At 42.3% G+C, this 25,797-nt stretch overlaps 2 protein-coding genes across 2 annotated transcripts in view; one reads left to right on the top strand and one right to left on the bottom strand.

Moving 5' to 3' along the window:
- furinb (furin (paired basic amino acid cleaving enzyme) b) overlaps positions 1-12,733 on the bottom strand; it is a 96,142-nt gene extending 83,409 nt beyond the window's left edge. Inside the window, exons 1-2 of the mRNA XM_049574245.1 lie at positions 11,997-12,733; positions 3,144-3,423 (exon numbers count right to left, since the gene is read on the bottom strand). Coding sequence (XP_049430202.1) covers positions 3,144-3,320 — 177 coding nt within the window. The 5' untranslated portion in view covers positions 3,321-3,423; positions 11,997-12,733. The remainder of the gene's footprint in view (positions 1-3,143; positions 3,424-11,996) is intronic.
- A 443-nt stretch (positions 12,734-13,176) lies between these two features.
- Positions 13,177-25,795, top strand: accs (1-aminocyclopropane-1-carboxylate synthase homolog (Arabidopsis)(non-functional)). The gene is made up of 16 exons (XM_049574820.1): positions 13,177-13,653; positions 13,803-14,464; positions 14,573-15,336; positions 15,441-15,500; positions 15,589-15,659; positions 15,780-15,849; positions 18,673-18,739; positions 19,232-19,329; positions 20,704-20,781; positions 20,903-21,003; positions 21,494-21,583; positions 21,691-21,736; positions 21,879-22,020; positions 24,236-24,378; positions 24,499-24,652; positions 24,908-25,795. Exons 2-16 carry the CDS (start codon positions 13,825-13,827, stop codon positions 25,324-25,326), a joined length of 2,943 nt encoding a protein of 980 aa, XP_049430777.1. The 5' UTR covers positions 13,177-13,653; positions 13,803-13,824; the 3' UTR covers positions 25,327-25,795.
- Positions 25,796-25,797: the final 2 nt, after the last annotated feature.

The raw sequence follows: 25,797 nt of genomic DNA, 5'->3' as shown, positions 1-25,797 counted from the left end.
CAGAGGGTGGGAAGTTGGATAACCTGCGTTTTGTTTATTTCAGATTACACTATAGACAATTTTTGAGGAGGTTAGCTATAAATAGACAGAAACCAAGACCAAGAGACCCAGATGGAGAGATGTAGAAAGAGAGCGATTGAAAGAGAGACACAGAGAGAGGCTCTGGCATTAGACGTCTACTCCACAGAGCGGGGTGATTCAGTCTGTCAACGCCCACAGAGCCTGCCCATCCTCATAAAAACAATGATTCTGACTCGGCTCACCATGAAAACAACGTGACATTTAGCTCTAAACCCTGGTCTGGAACTCCCACACAGACACAAAAGCATTATTGGGAGAAGAAAAAAAAACATCCTATTGAACAGATTACAGAGAAACAGATACAACAACCCTCTGTGACAACTTGTAAAGTGCCGCCGATGCACGCTGGGAAGTCTTGATGACATTTACACTTAAACCCTGGTTCTGAACACACGCTCGCACACGCACAATCACATAAGCATGCTTTCTTCCTCTAACGCCCACTCAAATAAAATTAGGCTGAAGCATAATGAGTGAATCTGCGGATACGTAAAGATGAACTGAGACAATAAGGCATTTCTGAGCACTGCGGCGAACAAATAATCAGTTACGTGATGATCCCGTAATCATGTTAGTGATAAAAATCCCATTACCTCCTGATTATACATCAGCCTCCTTACTTTCTTCAAGTGCTCTGTAGAACAACCACCAAGGATGATGGAAAAATGACTAAGCCATATACCCTGTAGGCCCCCCGAGTCATACAAAGCCTTGCTTAACCCATAGCCTCAAATAACCCGCACTGTACTATCACAGCACGGACACTGACTGCACATAGCCTGTAGATCATCCTTTTCTCATTGCACCCACTCAGGGACTAGAGACTAAAATAAAAACTTATTTGGGTGCCTCTGTGAAACAATGACGGAAGATGTACTCACACAAAATCTAATTCCAGACAGTGGATAATACTAAATTTCACCCTTCCAGTCATCCTGCACTCATGCTTTTCGGCTCGTAATACCATACTCTCTTCGCTATCTTCCTCTTTTTTGCCAGTCTTCTCCCACACGCATACACAGCCATACTGCTATGCTATCACCACATGTCTCTAGCTTCTACTCTTCTTATTTTTTTCCAATAGGAAATTGTCAATTACCCCAATTCTTTCTACTCCCTTTCCTACTTCACCTTTTTTCCTGTTATACATTTCTCTAAACTTGCAGACATCTATATCCACTGTTGGAAAAGCTGCCTCTCACATCAAAACTGCAAAAAGAAGCTCCACTACAGCGTTTCTTCAGGAAGAAAGCACCTCTGTAAGGGAGACAGACATCCTGTGGGCTGCGGTGTCATGCACCCAGACCCACAGAAAGGCACTGATGGTTGGCTGGGATGAGGTGAGTTGGTTTTTTTATAGGACCCACTTTGGGGCTAGGCTCCCATTTGGGGACCTCAGCAGCTTAATGTCAGATGCATTAAAATGACAGGCTGCCATATGGCATCAGAGATTCAGTGACAGGCATCTTAGAAGACTCGTTCCTGTGACTGCTTCTAGCTCTACTCCTTTGACTCAATCACGAATTAACAGAGGGAGAAAAACAAAACTATACATCTCCACATTAATCTTGTGGTTTAGCGGAAAGAATAGAAGCTGGAGACGTCTTTGAGGTATGGGTGAAATGAGGGAAGAAGAGATAAACAGGAGAAAGAAAGCCATAAAAGTTTTTTTCGGGGAACGTGATCACATAAGGGGAATATGAAAGAAGAAAAATTGCCTCGTTCGGAGGAAGAGAGACTTTTTTTTTTTCTTTGCTCCACAGCATTGTGTCCCTGGGTGATTGTGTAGAATATGTATGTGTGCTCTGTGAGCAGAATATTGAACATTTCATTTTACCCAATTCACTAAGACTAGAGATTGATTCTCTATTTAGAATTCAGAGAAGCAATTAAGAGTAAAAGTCTGTTAGGGGCCATTACACCTAATGTACACTTTCTTTCACTGGGCGGTACAATGGGTTTAGACTGTTGGAACAACTGCAGCTATCTAGATCAATACTAAATGAACTCTAGATCCAAGCAGAATGTAAGTTCTTCGGACAAGCTCAGTGCTTGATACAATTTAATATAAGGTGGCGGACGATAAAGAGCATTTCATAATGACACACATCTAATCTTGTTCAGATGCCGTAAACCCAAGTGGCAACGGTTCTCTAGGATAACAGAGAGACTTAAAACATTTGGCACTCCAAACAAAACTCCATCTTTGACAAAATAAAGAAAGCAAAGATAAGCCTGAATTAATTTTGCAAACCTCTCTTTCAGAAAATCCTCTTTTTTTGAGGTGGGGAGAAGTGGGGTGGGAATATGCAGAACCACCTACGCATATTCCTAAGAAGTAATCCAGAAGGCTGTTCACTGGCGTGTGTAGCACTCAGGCAGCTCCACAAAGACACATGCAAATGAAGTAAAGTCTCAAGTGGAGCAACAGGGGAAAGAGGGGACCAAATAGCGAATCACTGTCAACCGCTGAGCACAAATATGGAAAAGCTTAGCCTTGGAAGCATTTTCATATTCAAGGGACTTAACACACCATTGAAAGAACAATAAGTCACTATGACTTCCCCCACTATTCTTTGCTTTTTTTTCTTTCGCTTATGTGTAAAATGTATGACACCAACAGCTCATTTAATTAATATGACTTGGCATTACCAAAAACAGATGCTAAAGTGGTGGCAATAAAACCAAACTACCTACATCATACTTAAAAATAACTATCTTCCTTGAGACCCTGAAATAACAGCCTTATTATTTCTGTCTATTCCTAACACTACTCTGTAAACACAACTGTCTGCCAGTGTGTTTGGAAGTCATGCTTGCCCCACTTAAGCTACAAGAAGTGGAGGAGGCCACACTTTTGCAATCCGCTGCAAAAACAGGATTGCCTGAAGGGGTCACGTCTGACTCTCTGATGCTCGGCTTTGATGTACAACACTTCTTAATATTGATGTTCACCTACAAGACGTAGCTGTGTATGTACATGCAGTCAAGTGTGAGAGACGCCTCCTCAATATGTATGAACTCGCGCATTCACACACACACATACTGCAAGTCGGACTTACATTGCCGTGGTTGATGAACCCATGTTTCCTGGCGATGCGGTCGGCTTCCTCTGGGCCCCCATTGATCTGGACAGCCCAAGCATTGGTGTAGACCTCTGCAGCATTAATCCACTTCGGTTCAGCTGTCAGGAGGACAAGGACTGTCCATAAGTGCAGCAGGGCCACCCTGGCATCCATGAAAAGGAGAACACTTTGCAGGGCAGTCTATCCGTCCGTCTGTCACTGCTTCCCAGGCAGAGTGGGGCTGATCTACCTTATTGCAGCAAAGTAGAACAGTGGCCTAGAGATGAGAGGACAGAACCAGCTATAAACACAAACATGGCCTTTTTAACTGGGTCACTCTTGGACCTGAATTACCTGCTGCAGATACCATTCAGCATACAACCCAAAACTGCAGTACAAAACATAAGCAGCACACCCACAGACCTTTGCATGCATCATACTTAGCTCACTGTTCGCTGTCAAACTCAGAGGGAAGAAAAAAAAAACATCTTCATAAATGTGCAAAGCATAAATATTAGGTCAAAACAGACAAGGGTTCTGTCGAAAACAGAATTATTTTCCAATCCTTCCTTCTCTTTTTCAGACCTGGAATGGTAATGTATGGTAATGAAATACAGTAGGCATGTTGCTGCAATACAGGACGAGCTCCAAGCAAACCAGTACACAGATACAGCAGCTGTGGCAGCTGGACAGGCCAAAGGAGTCTTAAGTAGAGGGCATTTAAACTCTCACTCAGGCGCTGCTCTTAATCTTAAACTATTCCGAGAAATTTAAATTCAACCAGCCACTTATTAGATATGAGGAGGTACTGTAAAGCACATTTTAATTGAATAGTAAAATAACAAGCGTGATAAAAAGGACCATAATTTGAGCACATGATCAAAAGAAAAAGGTTTCCAGGCTGGGGCATTCTGCAGGTTTTTGATTTGTAAGTCTTTGAGTCTTTGGGAAGGAGCCCCGTAAGTCACACATAAAAAGGAAAGCTTTGTGGTAAGTTAACTGACTCCAAGTGAGCGAGAAGATGATAAGGTGTGGGATCCGCTAAGTATAACAGTCCGTCCTAGGAAAGATGAAGACGAGGGAGGTGATGCAGGTTTAAATGCTTGTCCAGTCCCACTGCTGATCCCACCAACACTGCATCAAAGTGCCATTCAGTGAGTCAATCCCCGCTACACAGATGTGAATAGAAATACTTTAAGTGTTCAATCTAAGCCTTTTTGAATTGAACACATTTAAGTCTGCTGTGTTCACTTGCAACTTTCTGCTGGATTTTCTGGGGAGGTTTAAAAATTCAAAGAAATTGAATTTACAATATAAACCTTCCTATACTAAGAACACACCTAAGAGGGGAGATGAATCTACAATTGGAAATATCTCTCAAGATTTGGCCTGAAATTCTCACACAGAACAGCTTGAAAGTACATAGCAGGATATTACAAGAGATTGCATATGATTCTGATTTACTTCCAAACAGTAAAGATAAGAGGTTTCAAACCTAGGCAAGGAGCCCTAAGATATACTGGAAGCTCTTAAAGATGAAGGAAATTTAAAGCTTCCAATAATTTAAGGATCAATTGAGACACTATTTAGAGCAAACAATAAGAAGGGAGAACATAGATGGGTCCAAGTTAAAAATGATCAGCATGTGATTCAGATTCAGGTAGGGAGTTAATATCGAAACTATATACAGTTGTGGAAATGATGCATTATACAAAGGAGCCTAAGGAGAAAAAGGAAAATATTGTGCTATCAGCAAATGGAAAGAAATCAATATGTGACTGTGGTACAACTTGTTCCTTATACTGTAGAAAATACAGATGGAAAAATTTTACAAGATTTTTTATAACACCAGCACAGACAAAAAGATAAGACACAAGATGCTGGAGATTATGAGATGCAATTAAAGCAGATCACTCCCATGTTTTGAGAGGTTGCCCCTCTTTTAGCCTTTACTGGTTTGAGTGAAAGAAATGTATGGAGGAAATATTAAGGGGGAATTTCTACTTACATTTGAGACATTATACTGAAGGAAAATGAAAAAAGGACTTAAAAGATTTGAAGACAAATACAGAAAATGATTGAGTGAATGAATGAGTATATGTTTAGGATCATGTTAAGGTGGTGGTTAGCCTTGTCGCCTCACAGCAAGAGTGTTCGTGGATTCAAACCTAGGGTGGGGGAGCCCATCTGTGCAGAGTTTGCATGTTCTCCCCATGTCAGCGCAGTCCAAAGACATGCAGGTTAATTGGTGACTCTAAATTGCCCGTAGGTGTGAATGTTAGCATGAATGGTTTTCTGTCTCTATGTGTCAGCCCTGTGATAGTCTGGAGATCTGTCAAGGGTGTACCCTGCCTCTCGCCCAATATCAGCTGGGATAGGCTCCAGCCCCCAAAGACCCCTTGCAATTACCGAAAATGAAGAATGAACATATATACATTTAGATATCATGTTATTTGCAAGTAAAAGAAAAAGCTAATGCCAGATATTGGCATTGGCTGAAGAAAGAGGTACCAAAGGTTAAAGAGTGGGTTGATGTAATACATATTAGCCTATCAAGTACAGAGTAGCTGACCTTTTCTTCCAGATTGGAATTGAACAAACTGAATAGAATTTGGGACAGAATTAATAGAATTTACTGGTTTCAAAAAGATGACCATTTTTCTGTGTGCCATTTTACTTTTCTTCTTTTCTTTTCTTTCTTTTCTTCTTTTTTGCTTTATTGAATTGAAATGACTCACTGAAAGGGTTTGGACAGATACATGGATACATAGTAGGCACACCTATGCCTGCGTGTATGTGTATGTGTATATGTGTGTTTAAATGTATGTATGTATGTACACATATGCGCATATGTTTGTGAGTGTATAACAGGAAATATACAGAGAAGTACTGATATGCAGATGTGTATATGGTCGTTGTAAAGTATTTTGAAGTCAGTCTGTTCACTTTATTTGATTTTTTATCATTATTAAATGTGATGTTATTTTTTATGTTTATTAAAAAAAAACAAACAAAAAAAGCCTTTCATGGTGCAGAGGGAAGTAGAATGGGGGAAATAACTGAGCACATTGACTTGTTGTTCTACTTGCCACCATTACTGAATGTTCTAGTCCTTATTCTTTATTTTAACCTGGTAATGATGCCAAAGTTAGGTCTAAATACTTCAGTACCAATGGGCAATAAAAATGACTGAGCACATGCATGTTCCCTACAAGACGATCCTTTTATTTTAAGCACCTAATGAGATTTATATTTGCTCCGACCATACGTCATACTGTCAGTTGGGCACACAGCATATTCCGTGACCTACTAGGCAGATTGTCGTGATATTTGCTCAGCAGTTTTAGCCTCCCAAGGAGATAAACCAATTTTTATTCTAATGACCATGTGGTCTTTCCTCTCTGGCCACCCTGAGGACATATTAACATTTTTATCCCCACTGCCTGAAGGCCCCAGTGAAATCATCACTGTAGTGTTCATTCTGTCAAACAGTTTCAAATTGTGGAGTGTGATGAACATTGCAGGCTTTAGGGGGATGCTGTGGAAGTTCAGACTTTCAGTCTTGTTAATGGATTTTTGAAAAACAATGGAAACCAGTATCTCCTGCGAGGTGAGGCAAACCTGCAGTACAGCAGACTGTTCCACTGACCACTGTGCCTGAATGTATTTACAGGCATTCAAAGTGAATAAAAAAAAACCCCAATGTATTTTCACAGTGCATTCAAATTAAGTGGTGATTATTTTGGCAGTAGGTGGCAGTTCACCTCCTGACACCACTGTACTGGTATAGATGGCACATAACGGGTGAAGACAACAAACAAAACAGCACATGGCAGCACAGACAGTCCAGTCATGCCGGGAAGCAGTTCAGTGAAATGATGATATTACTGTCCAAGTATACCTTCAGATGATCTAGGCCAACACAGACATACACTGGGACTAAAAACATCTTAGCCTTCAGATACTCCTGGGAAACAGGGGCGAGGTTTGTCACAGCTGCTTAAGCTTGGATCATGCTAAAAAAATCCTTTTAGTGAGCACATCCATATTGATTTTCTACAGTGAATATGGGTCCTGTCAAATAACTGGCTCTTTCTCGAGGACTTGGAAAATGAAACCTTCTAACTCTAATTGAAAGAATGCGTATTGCTTGGCAGTGTGCAATTTTAAATGTAGCACGGTAATTGGTTTGCAGGTATGTTCTCCCTCAAATTCAATATCCAAAACAGGGAAACATTTCCGAACTTTTTTACCAGCACACCAACACCCTCACCCTTCATTTACCCAAACAATTATCCCCTGTTTCTGGGAGATGCGCATACTAACTATTCAAAGGGGAGAAGCTCACTGAATACATCTGTGGCTTTACAGATACATTTAGGAGTGGGTGTGATTGGAGAGCAGCAGGAGAGGTGGTGGAAACATGACCAGGGGCTGTCACTCTTCCCGTGGTGCAATTCTTCTGAGCTCATTAGATGCTATGCTGGAGTGACAAAAACAGGAGCAGGGGGTCTGCTGTCACCGAGAGGGCTGAGAGAGGGAGGAAGAGATGGGAGAAGGAGGAGGAGAGAGATGGGGGTATCCCTCCCCTTCGCAGCATTGCGGAAAATAACGAGCACATAATAACACAACGCCCCAAACACCTTCTATCAAAACACAGCCTGGAGAGGAGTTAACAAGAGGCTGCTTACTCTTACAATATACATCAAAGGCCTAAAACTGAGATGAAACTTCAACCTTCAAACCATGGGAGAACTTAAGACTTTAGGATGTAATGTACTGTGATGGAAAATAGAAAAGCGGTTGCATAACCTCTTTTGAGATTAGTACCATACTCGAGTAAGCGAGCCAGTGGAAATGCAGGGGTGGATAAGTGACCTTTGGACCCGCGGTATGCTAAAATAACATGACAGCTTTGAATTATTAATTCAACCACCTTCTGTTTCAAGCTATTGACAGACCTCCAAATGTAGTTCAGTATCTCAAGGCGATAAGGATGCTGAGAATATCTGATCAAAGATTCCAGTTTTTCAAAAAACACTTTCTCTATTATTGAACAGAACAGCAGCAGCAACAACAGGTAGTTCCTATCAAAACATTTTGCTTAGATGTTCTGTTTAGAAAATTCATAATGAACAATCCTCTTGTCTGCCTCAGTGATGACAACTGAGGTGCACTCGAGGAGCGCACTTCACCCCCAGCCACTCTGCTGGAGCTGCTCAGTGGCCAACAGAACCACGACTGTGGTGTAAAAACTAACTACAGTGTGATTCCTGTCCTGAGACGCCCCCTCACTATTCAACGGCACTGAGAAGAGCAGGAGATGGATCAGCAATGCATCAACACTGTGCATTCATTATTGTCTTGATATGATCATTTGAGCCCGTGGGCAACATCCAGCAGCATAGAGCACTGCTGGATATTTTACAGACTTGCAGCTTTGAGAAACACTATCATTTAAGATCTGTTATACTGTACGTCCATCTGAAGGTTGTGCAAAAATCGAAGCAGATCTGGGGGGGAATTTTGGTGATATCAGTAAAATAATATTCACACTGTAGAGCTGCTACGATTCATCTATTAGCTGTCAATTATTAAGACAATCACCAACTACTTAGCTTATCAGTTAGTCAGTGTGAATTCAAAACTCCTTCATTTCTGGTTTCTTAAATGTGAATATTTTTCAGGTTTCTTTACTCCTCTTTGACTTGAACTGAATGTCATTGGGTTGTGGACAAAACAAGACAATTTAGGAGGTCACCTTGGGCTTTGGGAAAAATGGATCCACATTCTTCACCATTTTCTGACATTTTATGGGCTGGACAACTAATCGATGATTTGAGAAAATGATCAAGATATTAATCTACAATGAAAATAACCATTAGTTGTAGCCGTACTACATTGTCTTTTGCTGATCTTACAGGCTGTATGTTATAGCCATAAGATACAATGGTCTAAACGGTATCGCAAAATACAGCTCCACCTACACCAGAACCAAGCCCTGACCAAGACCGAAGTGTTTCAACACCGAGAAAAGACCAACACACTGAGGGTTTGAGAGACCAAGTCAAGCTCAAGACCAGACCAGTTTGAGTCCCACACTTCAGGACACTAATACAAGAAAATGTGCACTCCTCACACTGATCTCAAAGATTTACGTCCTCATAAAAACACCCACAGAAAACAAATAAAGATTCCTTTTCATTCACCTTTTTTTTTATCACAATGGGATATATATCTGTGTGTGTATAAGCACACTATAAGAAAAGTCTTGATGAGATAATCAAGAGGCATTGCAGAGGTGAATTTTATTTCTGGGAAGTTTCCTTTGTTTTCTATGAGCAAACACATAAAAACAAACACTAAGAAGCTTGAATCAACTTCACCATTTTTATGCAACACTCCTTTTTAGCACAGGCAATTTATTGATATCCCTGCAGGTGTGGTCTTGAAATAAAATCCTGAGCCCTTTTGTCTGAGACAGAGACAAGACTGAGTCCGAGATGAGACCAAGACCTTCAAAAAGTGGTCCTGGGACCAAGACCTATCTCGAGTACTACATCACTAATACAGCCCGACACACACATCAGGAGGAGGTATATTATTGGCCAATTCTGTCTTGCCATAGATTGTTAATGTCGGTAGCAGTTCCGTTAGATTGTGGCAGGTCTGGTATTTATGTTTGCATTTACAGCTGTTTACAATAATTTCATAACTACATTTCAAGTTTATTGCTCATTAGCTGATCTTATTTTGACTGCTGCCATCTTTGATCAAGCCCATTATTGCTGATTGCTCAACTGAAACATAACTGGCCTCATTAAACATCTTTGTGACATCTCTTTGATAACCAAATTTGAAAATACACATCAGACAGCTCTCTTAACAATCTCAAACATCTATCTTGGTATTGCCCTCGTAAATCCAATGCTGGTCAGTTGTAGCTGAGTGAAATGATAATGAATGACTTTCTGCTTGGCCATAATTTCCACTGCTGATTAAAATGCCAGCAGTCAAACTGATAATGTTATTATCAATATAGTGACACTGAGTCCAATACATTATAATATTTGATTTTATTAGTATTGCTCAGCTCTAGAGCTTATTAAATGCTGGTGGGGCGAAGTTGGAGTAAAGAGAACGGGGCTTGAGACCGGAAAGTTGCCAATTAGATTTTCCTATCCATCTGGAAAATGTGTATGACCAGGAAAACACTTGACCCCTTGCTGCACCAGAGAAACCGCTTAGTAAACAGCAGCAGAAGCCAATGTGTATCTAACAAACAGCATCTGCATCTCTTAACTTTCTCTACATAAGTATCACTCCGATGAGAGGCAATAAACATTATGTGACAGAATAGCATATCTACTCTTGATGGGGATGAACAAGCAATTTCCATTGGTAATGACAAGCACATGAGGCTGTGACAGACCATATGCAGCAGCACTCCAGCTCTATTTCAGGCTGCCCAACACCCACCATGTGCTCTGGACTGCCCTCTCACAGAAAACCAAGGCACAGGAGAGAACTGCAGCATTTGTGAAGTACCACTGACAGCCAAGCATCCTCTCCTGAGAGGGAAAATTGCTCCAAGTTAAGAGTGTGATTGGAAAACCAGAGGCACCGCACAAGCATGTTGTGCTCTGTCAGGACACCAGTACACAGCTTGAAATGAGCTGTACAGCGATCATCTGAGACACCCTTTGAAGTGAGTGAGAACGCCGTGGCTGAGTACCACTAAAGCCTGATCCATCTTCGCTTCCACTGCCTACGAGCTACAGAGATGGAAAAACCTGATAAAGTGTTGTCTAGGGCAGCAGCGATGTGTCCAGGAGAAAGAATCAATTCTGTAAGTAATGTCCCACAGAGAGATCCAACCCAATTTTTACAGCCATCTGAATCTTGGCATTGTTCCCTGTGTCAAACTTCCTCTCATCCACAACACTCTCTGCCCTAGTTTATAGATGAGTTATACTGTTGACAAGTTTGTCTTCCTACTTCTTTCTCCTTCACTGCATTCCTGTTTTATGCTTCTTATAAAATGTGTGCTCCCAGGAGCTCACAGCTGAGGGGATAGCAATATTGTTAAACCCAGCCCAGGTGACGAATCAACAGTGATGGCGATGGAGATGGAAATGGAGATGGAGAGGTGGTGTGAGGGCAAAGTGTGTCTGTGAGCCACCCAGTCCGACTTCCTCCAGCTGCAAACATAGAGCAGGACCAACCCTTTTAATAGCTTTGATCTCTTCACTGGCCTGGGCAAGATTTAGGCTTAACAAAGACATGAAAGATTATTTTTTTAGGGTAATCTTTGATGGGGAGAGGTAGTGTAATCTGACTATGGAGGATGCTTGGAGCTGTGTTGTTTGCCTAAGTAGCTGGTGACCTTGACTTCCTCCCTTGTTGTGATCCCAGAGGGAGTTGCACTTGAGGTAGAAAATAATGATAACCAGAGGACAAATAGGATGAGTTAAGATCACTTAAAGTTTCTGCAGCTTGTTGGTTCAAACTGAGCTCACTTTGCCTGTCTTAAAATAGGCACATATATCTGATGCCAGAGAGGAAGAATAGTGCGTAGTCTAAACAATCTCTGCCTTGCCTGAGCAGCAGAACTAACTGAAATATATTACAGCAATTCCCATCTTGCACTGATAAAAGTACTTGATGAGGGGGGTTTAGCCTATTAAGGCTTCAGGGTGAATAAGAGAAAAAAGCAAATGCAAGAGCCTCAAGAGAGACAGAGAGTGGGGAAGAAAGCAGAGCATAAATCTGAGCAGAGTCAATTGAGACATGCTGCAGAAAACAACACAGTAAATACAAAGAGTTACAACAGACATGCAGTTATCTTACCAACAATAAACTTCAGAGAGGAAGCGCTGAGGACCAAAGCTGGTCAAGTCATGTCTCCTTCCACAGAAAAAGGTCCACCTATGCTAGATAAAGATAAGGATTCACCTGACTGGGAAGACTGGGAAGAGCAGTCGGCAGCGCTGGCAGAGAGTTTATGCTAAAATAGCCTTCATGCTTTCCGCAAATACTCCCATTGTTCCCACCCACTCTGCCACAGCTCCCCTCCCTGCTTTGAACACATCTAACTCGTGGCTTTTTACAACAACTAAGATGCCAGTAAGAAACGAGACGTCATGCCTCCTCATTCTCCTCTTCTCCTTCCTCCGGGCGGAGACTCCCTCTTCTCCTGAGGCTTGACTTTCAACTTTACATCTAACCTGAGGCTGCAGGTCCTTCGCTCGGTCCAGGAGATGAATAATAATGCGACCCGCACACGCCCATCCTCCTCCAAAAAGTGCTGAATTCAACTACCCGGTCTTGCTTGTGATCCGCCACCAACTTGCCACCACCACCATGGTTAATTATATTTTGCCAGTTAACTTCAACCGTCGCGCCCCGGTTATTTCTCTAACGCTACCAGTAATTTCACTTGGCTTGTTTTGCTGTTATTCTAGAGTATGCAGGCATTAATTCACACACGCAAAGTAAATACACGGATAAAGAAAATGGAGAATAAGGGGCTGCGTGCCAATACAATGTAACGGTTCACTACTGGATGGAGATGACAACAAACTGCCACAAACCCTTTTCTTCAGGAAATACGTCACGTTCGGAGCCGAGTGGACTGTACGCGTGCGCTTGATTTGTACATCGTGGTCTTCGACAGGGGCGGGTGATCGTTTTTATATAGTCAGAAGCAGAAATAAATTGGCGTAAGCTCACGTTTATCCACTTTTATTCGACATTAACAGCTTGCCTGCGTAAACAGGTGATATAAATTGAATTTTTGGAGTAATATTCACTTATAATTTCATGATGTATCACAGTAAAAACTACACATTTATACGATAAAATTATAATTACCGACAAATCCTCGATTAATGCTTTTGTAATGAAAATAAAACTATTTTTTGTAAGAATAGTGGTTGTTTGCATTGATTTAAACCGCTTTCATTGTTATTTAATCGTTATAAATTATTTCTTGGCTACGCCTGTAAACAAAACACACACCCTCGTTTTCCAGCTAGCTTCTCTCTACCGTTGTGTGTGACCGCCATCTTGTGGACGCCTCTTCAACTTACAGCACGGATATAAACAGCACAGCGTACGGTAGAGGGGGCCATAACACAGAGCTCTCCCTGACTCGCATGGTTGTGTCTACCCGTTACAGCCTGGTATAAGTGAAACCCAGCCCGCTTTCCGCAGCTCCCCCTTTAGCACGGACCAAAGTTATCCCGGAATAAGGACAGCACGCATGTGCCGTCAACCCGGATGTAGATGTTTTTGTACGCGTCTTCTCCCCATCTCACCAAGTTATGACAAATTTGCTCTTAATAATGAAATATGTATCTTAGCACCGGCTGAACAAAGCTTTGCCAATCAAAACCAGTCCAAACCGGGTTAACCAGCCGTGACATGAGTCGACCTACGTGGATGTCACATCAGGCTGGCAGCTCCTCAACGGTCTGTATCCGAAGAGCTGCACTTTTGATTTACGGTGAGAGAACACAACAGGGCAAAATAACGTGCATATGTTTATTGTTTTAATAAACTATGCGCATTAAGAACACATGTGACCACTTAAACCTCGCCGTTTGTGAGTATATCTGATTTTTCCTGACATTATCCCGTTATCTTGTGTTGCAGGACACATCCTGTAACTTAGAGGATGGACTTTCGCGGCAGGAGGCATGAGCGAGGCAGCAACTGGACCGACCCGGAGATAGTGGAGCTGCTGCAGCTGTGGTCCGACGAGTCGGTCCAGATTGAATTGGAGAGCTCATTGCGCAATCAGCGTGTATTTGACCGCATTGCCCAGATCTTGCGCGAAAAGGGCATCTATCGCACTGGAGACCAGTGCAGAGAGAAGATCAAAAAGATGAAGCTGGAGTACCGCCGCATCAAGGACAACCACAAAATGAGGTCTTGGAAGTTCTATGACGTGATGGACAGGGTGTTGGCAAACAGACCTGCTATTACCTACTCCTCCCTGGGCGGAGCTGTCATCGCTCAACAGGTGTTTCAGAGCCCGGGTGGGCCTGACGCATACCTGCAAGGGGTTCCAGCAGGTGCCTTTGGTCCTGCTTCCGCTGGTGGGTTTCTGTTTGGTCAGCCTCCAAAAACTGGAGATCCACTGGATATTAAATGTGAAGATGTTGAGGAGAGCATGCTGAACTCAAGTGTTGCACCCCCTGAGATGTACTATGGATCTGGAGATGACCAAGAAACTGATGGACAGTCTCTACTGGGGCCGGAGGACTCTCTGGGTCGAGGCGAGAGCTCAGCAAATGCAAGAATGTCACCCTCAGGTTGTCAGTCCAAATACTATCATTATTATCAATAGTCCTGTCATCATCATAAGGTTATAAATTGACAGTTTAACATTGAACAGTTGTTTCTCTTTTTTATATCTCCAGGTTTTAGTGACCTGAACATTGCTGGTTCTGCCACAGCTGTCACCCAGGCTGTTGGTGGTCCTGTGCCACACGACACATCCGAGCACCCCAGCAAAAAGACTTCTCTCCCCTCAGCCTCTGTGAGACAGAGAAAGCGTCGCCTGGGTGGCAAAACATCATGGAGCCATGGGAGCACTAGATGTGGTGGTCAAAAGAGCCTGGATAAAACCTTGGCCAGTTTCCTAAACTGGCAGCAGTCAGCAGAGGAGCGCCTCCTCTCCCTGGAGGAGGCGCGGCTGGAGAGAGAGCTGCAGGCAGAGGAGCGCAGGGAACAGCGTGAGGAGAGGAGGGCGGAACAGGAGCGCCAGCACGAGCTCCGCCTGTTCAGCATGCTCACAGGGGCACTGGTTGCTGTCAGACAGGGCGCTGCGACTGCTGCGACAACGCCGACTGACCCCTCCTCCTCACCCCTAGCTCATCTGTCAGCATCACTGATGACCGCGGCCGCCCCGTCTGTCCTATCATCTTTATCTCAGCCACCTTCAGAAGCTCCCACTAAACAGCCTGTTTCCACTCAGGAGACAATGAAGTCAACGCCGCCTACATCTGTCGAGGCCTGCAAAACATCTCACAATCTTTTGGCAGCACTCAGAGGTGTAGGAACTCTAGGCCCTAGCGCGTACCTGTCCAACCGTGGCAACAGCATCAGACAGCATCAAGGCATTCTCCAGGAGGGCTTTATCCAGTATGGAATGGACAAATACCACAACACAGATAACCCTGATGTGAGTCTGTGTCATGAATGAATACAAATTACAGCTGTCAGACAGCTGACATGGCAAAAATGTCTCTGTTATGATAATTTATGAGCTCTTTTCCTTACCCCAAGGGTATAATCAACTTGGGTACCAGTGAGAACAAACTGTGCTTTGATATTCTTCATAAACGGGTAAGATTAACAGTGCAACCACATCCTGCTAATTTTAAATTATTCTGCCTGAATTCACCAATTAATTTAATTTTCCTTTCTTCTACAGCTGACCAAGCCTGACATGCTCTATGTCGAAGCATCCTTGTTGCAGTATTCAGACTGGAGGGGACACGCATTGTAAGAGATTAAAGTGGACATTTATTTTCATTTCAGATCAGTGGATCGTAGTAAAGTTACATTTTAACAAGACCTCTCAAAGTAAAACCCTCTTAACCTTTCCATCTTGCTCTCTTTCAGCTTGAGAGAGGAGGTTGCAAAGTTCCTGACTCACTACTGCTGTTCTCCGAACCCACTGAAAGCCGACAATGTGAGTGAAGATTATTGCTTTCAATGCTGAAATGTAATACAAGTAATATGAACAATCTGTGTAAGACAACTGATTCACACAATTGAATATATACTATATAATTTAGTATGATGCTGAATGTGGTAATGGAGGGAATGGCAGTAAATTCTACCTCGTAATATGTTTGCTGAAAGCAGCAGAGGTGGATAATGTAACACTTATGGGCAGTCAACACAGTTCTGAGGGTCTTTATCATATTTACATTCTGTAAGATTACAGTATTTACTTCTTTATCTACAGTATGTCAGAGGTAAATATTGTTCAAGGTTAAATTCAATTCAAATTTATTTATAAAGCCCAATATCACAAACCACAGTTTGCCTCAGAGGGCTTCACAGCATACGACATCCCTCTGTCCTTGGACCCTCACAGGGGATAAGGAAAAACTCCCCCAAAAAACTTTAACAGGAAAATAAAATGGTAGAAACCTCAGGAAGAGCAGCTAAAGAGGGATCCCTCTTCCAGGACGGACAGACGTGCAATAGATGTCGTGACAAAATGATATAATAAGAGAGGGAGGGACAGAGAGAGATTACTGTAATGATAATAGCCATAATAACATTGATTTTAGTAATAATATAATAAAAATAACAATAATGCATTCAGGTTCAAATTCAGACAATTTTATTAATCCCACCAGGGGCAATTTGTTTGAACATCTTGCCTTGCACGCAAGGTATAACATAACAAAAACAGAATACAAAATATGCCAGGGAGTTCAGTGGAATAAAGGAATCTATAAACAATGAATGTTATTAGACAGGTTATCATAAAAGAGATAAAAACAAAAATGTACAGAGAATTTAAAAGACAAATAGCAGAGGGAATAAAAGATTTTGAATACTGGTTAGTTTTACAAGCAGGTAAAATGTAAGACGCCCTGACAGCAACAGAGAGAATTAGCCTGTAGCAACATGTCCACAAGAAGCTAAAATAGTTGTGGCTTTCTGGAGGATTTGATTGCAAAAATCAGTCAAGTCCTGTTGTGTCACTCCTGTGATCTTAGAGCAGGTTTCAACAATTTTTCTGTCTTTCAATGCGAGGCTGTGATAGTGAGGCAGTAATATGACGTAAATGTCAGCAAATGAAGAACTAACTTTGCAGAATCTGAGAGCGAGAGAAGGAGAGAAGGGGCTCTGTGTATCATATGATGTCCCCCGGCAGACTAGACCTTAATCAGCCTAACTAGGGGCTGGTTCAAGACAAGCCTGAGCCAGCCCTAACTATAAGCTTTAGGCTTTATTATGACTGTAGATAGTGGGCACTTTGCATATTGAGATTTTACACACAATACGCTGAACAAAAAGTAGAAGATATAATTAAATTTTAAACTACTGAATGTATTACATCTACTGTGGTGCCACCTGAACCACCTACAGCAGTGGTTCCCAGGTGGGTCGTGGACCAAAAGTGGGTCACAAGTCCATTCTGAATGGACCGCAAATGGCTTGCCAAGGTGTCAAGTTTGTAACACACTTAAGTGCTGTTGCTGTAGAGTGAGTGACTAACAGACAGCTCCTTGAAGGAGACAGCAAATTACACTGAATGTATTAAACTGTAGCCATGTTTCCATCAGCCTGTTTAGATACGCAGAGGAAGATTATGATGGAAACACCAAAATTCAAATTAAAATCCCCTGATTTGCATAAACTAAAATATGCTTGCTTTAGCCAGGTTTTGGTTGATTTGAAAAAATGTTGATTCGCAAAACGGGGGATGGAAACAGTTATGTTCGAATTAAGTCTGACGTAGCGCATCTCTCTCCATGGTGATATCCACACTCCGGGTCGGGAAGGCGGTAATGCATTTACAAGCTGGTTGCCAACTGCCAGAAAATGGAGAAGAAGAAGAATGCGAGACTTGTTTTGTTTCCGGTTCTGCGGATAACTCGCGTGAGTTCGTATCTGTCACCAAAGTCCGTACATTTAATGGAAACACACAGGATTCGTATTTCTGTTAATGCGCATTTCCCAATGATTCGAATCACTTTTGGATGGAAACATAACTTGTGTGAACCTTGACCTAATGACTGAAGAGAAATCTGGACTCCGTGGCTGGACCAGTTGGGTACCACTGACCCTACAGCACTACAATTCTACCTATACATTAAATTATTAATAGTTAAAAAATTGAAAATGAACTGTTCTTCAGAATGACACGTTTTCACTTTTGACTTTAAACATGTTACTTCTATTATTTGCTTTTACACAAGTAAAAAATAAATTAGAAAACCACTTAAATCACCACAATACATAATTTTTTAAGGAAGAGGAGAGGGACTGAGGACACTGATCAAGTTGCAGCCTTTAATTGTGCAAACAAAGACAGGCAAACACATATAAAACTAGAACAAGTTGGAGTTGGAGCATTCATTTTTCTATGTTTTGTTCTTATGTAACTAGTTAATGTGGATTTCTGTGATTTGTGTAAAGAAGGTCCCCATGACTGATACACATGTCCAGAAAATTATGTAATTACTGACAAAATCTTTTTTTAAATGTTTCATTCTGCTGCTGCTGCACCCGCTGAGTTACAACCATTCATTCTCAAAACTGAAGCCAGTGGATTTAATTAATCTGATTAACTCCGTAACGATTATAAAGACGCTAAATGCTGCAACTGAGCTAACATTGCTTTTTATTTTTTTTAGGGCAACTGACTCAATTTGCAGATGTAATGAATGGCTGTTTTAGTAGGTGGATGAATTTGTAGCATATTTATCAGGCCTCCGTCTGTGCTTTAATTGGGTCTTTCATAACACGGTGGATGCGTGTGTTTGTTCAGGTTGTGGTGATGAATGGCTGTGCTTCCCTCTTCTCGTGTATCGCCGCGGTAATTTGTGACCCGAAAGGTAGGTTGAGAATGCACTGTCACACGCGCACAATACATCCATATCTATACTGTATGAATACAAATATGTGCACAATAACGACAGGAGTTTTTTTGCCTGCTTTGTATTAAAAATGATTGCTGCATAAAGTATAACAGAGCGGGCAAGTTGTTGGACGATCAATAAAACATAACACTTTTTCACTCATTTATTCATTAAGGCAGCTACATAAATTGCTTATTCTGTCATGCCACTGCAAGCAAGGCCTGGTTTTAAGCAATGTTATATATTTCTTTTCTCAATAACTGTATTGAAAATGATGAGCCTGAGAAGCAGCCCATTTTACTACTAACTTGGATCACAGAGTCATTCATTTAAATATACACAAATATACACTCAATTAGAAATGAAAATGTGCAGTACTAACCTAAATAGTGTCTTATGTTGGTCTTAATGTACAGTATGTGTTTGTATTTAAGTGTCATGTGGTTGTTGTATTTTTCCATGTTGTAGATGCCATTCTCATTCCTACTCCTTTCTACGGTGCTATCACTGAGGATCTGCAGTTTTATAGTGATGTAAAACTCTTCCATGTTCCTCTTGGCTGTGAGGTAGGAATACAGAGCCTGGTTAACCTGCAGTGTGTACTCTGTGCTTGTGTTCAAAGTGTTTGTTTTCTGTATACTCCCATACATAACTCACAATTATGTGGACATTGCATTCACCTGTAACGGGGGAATGCATCTGTTTTGTTTTCTGTGTTTTCAAATGGAAACTCCCACTCAACTGTTATCAAAGAGGGATAATGTAGGTCATAGCGCTGAGGTTATTTTAGGTTATTTTACCATTTTACCTTGCTGTAAGATAGCTTTGTAACCAGAAACCTATGTGCTTCAGTTGCTGCTGCAACCATCATGTTATGTAGAAAGTTATTGTATCATTTTGAGGCTGAAACATACACTGATCAGCCAAAACATTAAAACCACTGACAGATGAAGTGAATAACTCTGATTATTTTGTTCCAATGCATTGTTCTGCTGGGAAACCTTTGGTTCTGGCATTCATGTGGATACCACCTGACATGTTCCACCCACACAAACACCATTGCAGACCAAGTACCCCCCGTCATGGCAACAGTACTCCTCAATGGCAGCGGTCCTCCAGCAGAAAAAGCAGCATGCCACACCACAAAAATGGCCTGTGGAGCGTGACAAAAAGCTCAAGGTGTCGACCTGGCTTCAGGTCCCAATCTGCTCAGGGATTCTTGTGATGTGCCAGTACCCCAGATGTGCCCCTAATCCAAGGTGGGGCCTCCTTGGATTGGACTTGGCTCTGACCTGTCGAGGCATGGACACAGGATCTCTGGGAGTGTCCTGTGGTGTCTGGCACCAGTGTGTTGGCGGCAGATCCATTTAGTCCAGTGGGTTGTGAGGTGGGTTAATGACACATGCCACAGATGCTCAATCAGATTGGAATCTGGGGAATTTGGAGGCCAGGCTGTCACTTTGAGGTCTTTGTCACATTCCTTGGGCCATTCCTGAGCGATGTTTATAGTGTGGCATGGTGCATTATCCTGCTGGGGGGCCACTGCCATTAGGGAGTACTGCCATGAGGCGGGGTACTTGGTCTGCAATGGTGTTTGCGTGGGTGGAACATGTCAGGTGGTATCCACATGAATGCCAGAAGAACCAAAGGTTTCCCAGCAGATTAATGCATTGGAACAAAATAATCAAAGTTATTCACTTCACCTGTCAGTGGTTTTAATGTTTTGGCTGATCGGTGTATATACTTAAACCAAAATTTGAATTTTTGGATTTGGATACATCAGGAACACTACTGGAACACCACATAATGATATTAAAAACCCTTATAAATAAATAAATGAATAATGGAGCTGCCTTTAAGTCCATCATGTGATCGCACACAGTAAGGTGTATTGTCAGTTTTCTAATTTGAATGTTGTCTTGTTTTTTTTTTTTTTCTAGGTCGATGGCAAAGACAGTCGGCCCTTCCACCTCACTGTAGGCAAACTAGAAGAAGGTCTGAAAAAGGCCAAACAAGAGGTAATTCATGAATGCATTTGTCTCTTAAGCATTTGCACTTAATGAATATTTAAAGAAAGACTGAGCTAGGAGATACATTACAACAGTTTATATGCATTGAGAAACTGGCGCTCTCTTTTAGGGGTTAACCATCCGAGGTATCATACTGATAAACCCCCACAACCCTATGGCTGAGATCTACACCCTAAAAGAGATGATTGCCTTCTTGGAGTTCGCCAAAAGGTATGTTTGCCCCACTGTTACCTCACGCTGTGGCCCTAACACTGTAATCCTCCCGGCAGTCCTGTGGCTCCTTTAAGCACTTTGCCCAAGCACTGCATACAGTTCGTAGTGTGAACTCTTTTATTTTATGGTCCGAGTGCTCTGTCCCGTGTGTGGAATATCAAGCGCTCATGATGGAGTTTTATCACCTCTCCTAACCATCAGCATATTGTCAAGTGCAGCCATGTGCCAAGGAGTCTCCTGTATCATCTATTGTTTTCTAAATGATCTTGCCAGAGTAATTCCCCCCGCAGACCCTTGCAGGCACTGAACTGTTGTAACCATAAACCACAGTGCTTTTTACACTGATGTAGGATGTTGAAGGGACCATTTTACATTTCGGTCACATTTTCTTTGTCATAAACGGTCATTAACAATATGAAACCAAGGTTTATTAATGCCACACTGTGTAAATTTACATCATCTTTCTCTCCACAATTTCCTGCTTTAGAAACGAGCTCCACGCTATCATTGATGAATTGTATATGCTGACAGTCTTTGATGAATCTGTCGCCTTTCACAGTGTCCTCAGCATAGACAGGTACTGCACGAACCTAACCTCTGTGTGATTACTCTATTAGATCCTTAATCATAACAAGTGTCACTGAAGACAGCCTCTTAACTGCCGATGATGTGCTCTTATTTCAGTTTGCCCGACCCACAGAGGACGCATGTATTGTGGGGGTTGAGCAAGGTACGTACTGTGCTGCGCTGAATGAGAGTCTGAGACTTTGAGACTTTTTATATCCCTGCTCACAGTGCAAAGAAATCTTAGCTTTTCTTTAATAGTTTGCTTTTGCAGCTCTTTTTCATTTACTGGCTCTTGTTGTTTCTAGGACTTTGCAATGTCAGGAATCAGAATAGGCACTCTGTATACTGAGAACAAAGACCTTGTGGAGGCTTTGGCCCAGCTGGGCTCATTCCACGGTATCTCAGGAACCACCCAGCACCAGGTAGCACAACTGCTTCAGGACAGAGGTACGGATCCAAGCTTCACATGTGATTTTGCAAACACAGTGTATTGAGAAAACAATCCTCACATCAACCCCCTTTTGGTGAAGACCGGTCAAAATTTACACTAATACCATCAGCTGTCCTTGTGCATAGCAAGGTGTTTGTTTGGTTGAGTTTAAATTCATGAATTCAGATTAATTTTGCGCTTCATAGCGCTTTCCCTGCTTCAAAAGTTCAGAGTGTTGTTATTGTCCCTTACAGGGAAATTGGTTTGCAGCCAAGATTCATACGAAACAACAGAACATACTATACCGAGTGTTTCAATATGAGGTTCTACGGCTTTCAGGTAAAAGTACAAGTAAACAACCAAAGCAATCTGTGCCAGTGAGCAATATACAGACTACAGTTAACAGCTAAATGGCAGCAGGGATGAAGGAAACCTTATTTCTCTGGGTCCTCACAACAGTCACTTTACAACCTGAGGGTAAAGCTGAAAACACACCGGCACTGCTGCAGCACAGCGAGGCATATGACGCACCTTAAATGCCGCCCCTAGCACACACAAGACGCGTCAACATGTCAACAGCATGCCAATTAAAAAAACACACAAAGTTATGACTACTTTTATAAAAAGATCTGTAATTCTTCCACCTCTGTGTTAGCTTAAAATCATTCCAAACAGGAGAGACTCGTTCTGAGAGAAAAGAATATTTATTTACATGTGCACATAGGTATGAGAAATGTGAAGGCGGTTAGATCCCATCGTGATGTCATCTATTCCAGGTGGGTGGTAAAGATGTAGTAGATTAGTAGATTATTTCTACCCCTATGGAGTGTAGACGTTGGTGGTGGTAATGGTGGTGATGAGATGAAGAGGGAGCTGAGGATCTGGATGTGAAGAGCAGTGGGCTTTTGATGAGCTTGTCCTCGGCTCTGGATAAGGTGACAGGAGCAGTGAGGATTTAAAGTTTGGCAGCAATGACATGAATGGCTGAAGGAGATTGTGGAAAACTTGATTGGCTAACCGGGAGAAGGAACACCCATAGTCAGCTGATTGGAGGAAGTGGTGGGAGACGAATAGAGAGAGAATTGTGAGTGGATATAGCATTGAGAAAGTCTGCCTGATTGAACTTACATTGAGCTCCATGTGTGGACACCCACTGATTAAACTCGATTTCTCACCTGAAGTGACAATCTCCAGATCCCTGACTCGCCAGGCAATATCTTTTTGGCCATTGTCTTTATAATGATGGGATTGTGGGTCGTAGAGCTCGGGACATTTCTCAACCTTGACAACAAGTCTCTCCTCATCCATTCTACGACACACACAAGAGACAGCAACAGGAACAGAGTTCTCAGTATACATCCATGGTGAGACGAGGAGTCACACTGCAGAGAAAAGAGGTGCTACGGGGGCTGGTATGAATAAGCAGAGAGGGAGTGGAGGAAAAATGCATTTAATTCAGGGGCAACAAGGCTGGAAATAGGACAGTGCTGCGAGGTGAGACATCCAGGAGCGCCGATGTGCATCTACCTGCCATGGGGTTGTACATAGAAAGTAATATAGGTGTATTTTTAGACACTCCTCGTTTGGTGCCGGTGTGTTTTGGCCTTAATAGTTCAACCTTCAAGGGGCTGATCTTACCAGAAGGAAAGTAGCCTTCCTAAGCACCTGCTTGTTATGTATGTCTGACAGTTGGCCTTAACTCCTCCCTAAACTCCTACTAGCCACTTTGCCTGTTTTTGTCAGCCAAAGTCGAGCTCCCATACCAAGCAACAATACAGAAATGAAAACTGATTCAGAAAAGAAAAGAGTCATCATCTGGAAGGAGATATTAAAAGAACACATTGTCCTCAAAATAAAAGAGAGAGAAAAAATGAAAGGCATTGTTGAGGCTTTTTCATCGGGGAAACAGAATGGACTTTAAAACACAGTTTATTTCAGCACCTTAGAAGGTGGTTAGTACAGGATTGGGAGAGATCTTTCTAAAACTGATTATAATGTCTTCTGTTTTCGAAACATTTAATTTGAGGAAGGCCTCACCACACCAAGATACAAAGTCATCAACCACAGCCCAATGCCAGTGTTCCTTCCCTTCAAAAAAATGTATGATCACATAACTGTCTGAGGGATATTGTCCCCTTTTTTGGGCTTCCTTTGAAATGACACACAAAGCACAAAGACTTGTAACATTCAATTTACACTTACCTCCTGTCATTTCACACTCTCAAATTCCAGAGTGGATCAACGAGGAATTTTTGTCTGAGAACAGGAGCAGACTCAAGGCTGCTCACAGTTACATGACAGGAGAGCTGCAAAGTCTGGGCATCCCCTTCCTGGACAGGCCTGCTGCTCTGTATGTCTGGGCTGACCTCAGAAAGGTACAAAAAACAGAAAGTCAAGCTTAGATATTGGGGTTGAAATTTCACCTCTTACTCATTGTGTGTGAGTTCCCCGCACTGTAGGCTTGATTTGTCACTTCTGTCTCTCCATTTTGGTAGTACCTCAGAGCGGCGTCGTTTGAGGAGGAGTTGGGTCTGTGGAGGGGTTTCATCAGACACAAGGTATTGCTGAGCTGTGGTCAGGCCTTCTCCTGCTCCACGCCTGGCTGGTTCCGCATTATCTTCGCAGACCAACAGCTCCACCTTCAGCTCGGTCAGTCTGTAGTGTAATATGCACACTCTGTTGCTGAGCTACAAGTCTTGTATGTTGAAAAGCTGTTTTCAAATAACGTGCTGTGTAATTACCTCACATTCCCATTTTCTCCTGTAAACTGTGGATACATATAAACAAATGAATGGGTGAATAGACATCTATTATTTTCAGTAATCTCCTGCTTTGTGTGTTAAACTAAGTATTGATTGGATAATAGTTACTAGCTTGTTCTGATAATGTTTTGCATTATTTCAGGCCTGAAGCGATTTAGGGAAGCCTTGAAAGAAATTGAAGAAAAAAACACCAGCCCCGATTCACTCTCTATCAAAGAAGCCAGCGAGGAGAGCAAAACATCAGAGAAAGAGGACAGCGCCAAGTCAGACAATGCTGCGGTTGTCAATTCAACATCATCACCCCAGAGCAAGTCATCCGACCAGCCGAGGGAGAAGGATAACCCTGTTCCCGACACGGGCCCGCTGGCCACCGAGGAGATTGTGCTGCTGGACTGCCAAGCATCAAAGCCCGCAGACAGCCTGGACTCTCTGATTGGCACTCTCAGGCACCAGATCCACTCGTCTGATTGGCTGGAGAAAAACACCCCAGAGCTGTCTGCTGGGGAGGACCCAGAGATTCTTGATGTATTCAAGGCCCTGCTGCAAAGAGCCAGAAAGTAAGCTTAGGATAAACAGGCACGAACGTAGCTGCCAGATTTCAAGAGGCAGTGCTTCAGCTTCCCTCTTAGTCCCCGCGTTTACGGTGAGAAGCTCAACACAGACACTCGACACAGGGTCAGATCTGATGCCTATTTCTGTGTGAAGAGGAAACATTAGCTGGGAGCAGACTAAAGAGGGGAGAAGAAGAAGAACAGTAATGTAGGCGAGGCCAGGATGGAAGGACAGGGCAGAGCACCTTTCTATCTGCATATCGAGGCCTTATTTTGAAGCTGCTAAAAGAGAGCCTTGCTTTTTTTTGTAACCCAGTCTGACAAGATGTATGTTTATTTACTCCAACTCTAAGTGAATGCCAAACGTAAATCAACCAAAATCAGCCAATTTCTTTTCTTAAACATCTTAATATAAATTGTACGTCTTCATTATTTGGTCATATGCACTTTATCAGAATGTATTGTAATTTCTGTAAAGTTA

This window comes from Epinephelus fuscoguttatus, linkage group LG4, assembly GCF_011397635.1.
Source record: "Epinephelus fuscoguttatus linkage group LG4, E.fuscoguttatus.final_Chr_v1".
Lineage (NCBI taxonomy): Eukaryota > Metazoa > Chordata > Actinopteri > Perciformes > Serranidae > Epinephelus > Epinephelus fuscoguttatus.
The sequence above is the reverse complement of the archived record's forward strand: the minus strand, read 5'-3'. Positions and strand labels throughout refer to the sequence as shown.

What these genes read in the sequence shown, in the direction of transcription:
- accs (XM_049574820.1), top strand. Translation starts at nt 13,825, where the DNA reads ATGGACTTTCGCGGCAGGAGGCATGAGCGAGGCAGCAACTGGACCGAC. An exon ending in ATGTTCCTCTTGGCTGTGAG is followed by an intron (nt 19,330 to 20,703) that starts GTAGGAATACAG and finishes TTTTTTTTCTAG; the next exon opens with GTCGATGGCAAAGACAGTCG. An exon ending in TGAAAAAGGCCAAACAAGAG is followed by an intron (nt 20,782 to 20,902) that starts GTAATTCATGAA and finishes GCTCTCTTTTAG; the next exon opens with GGGTTAACCATCCGAGGTAT.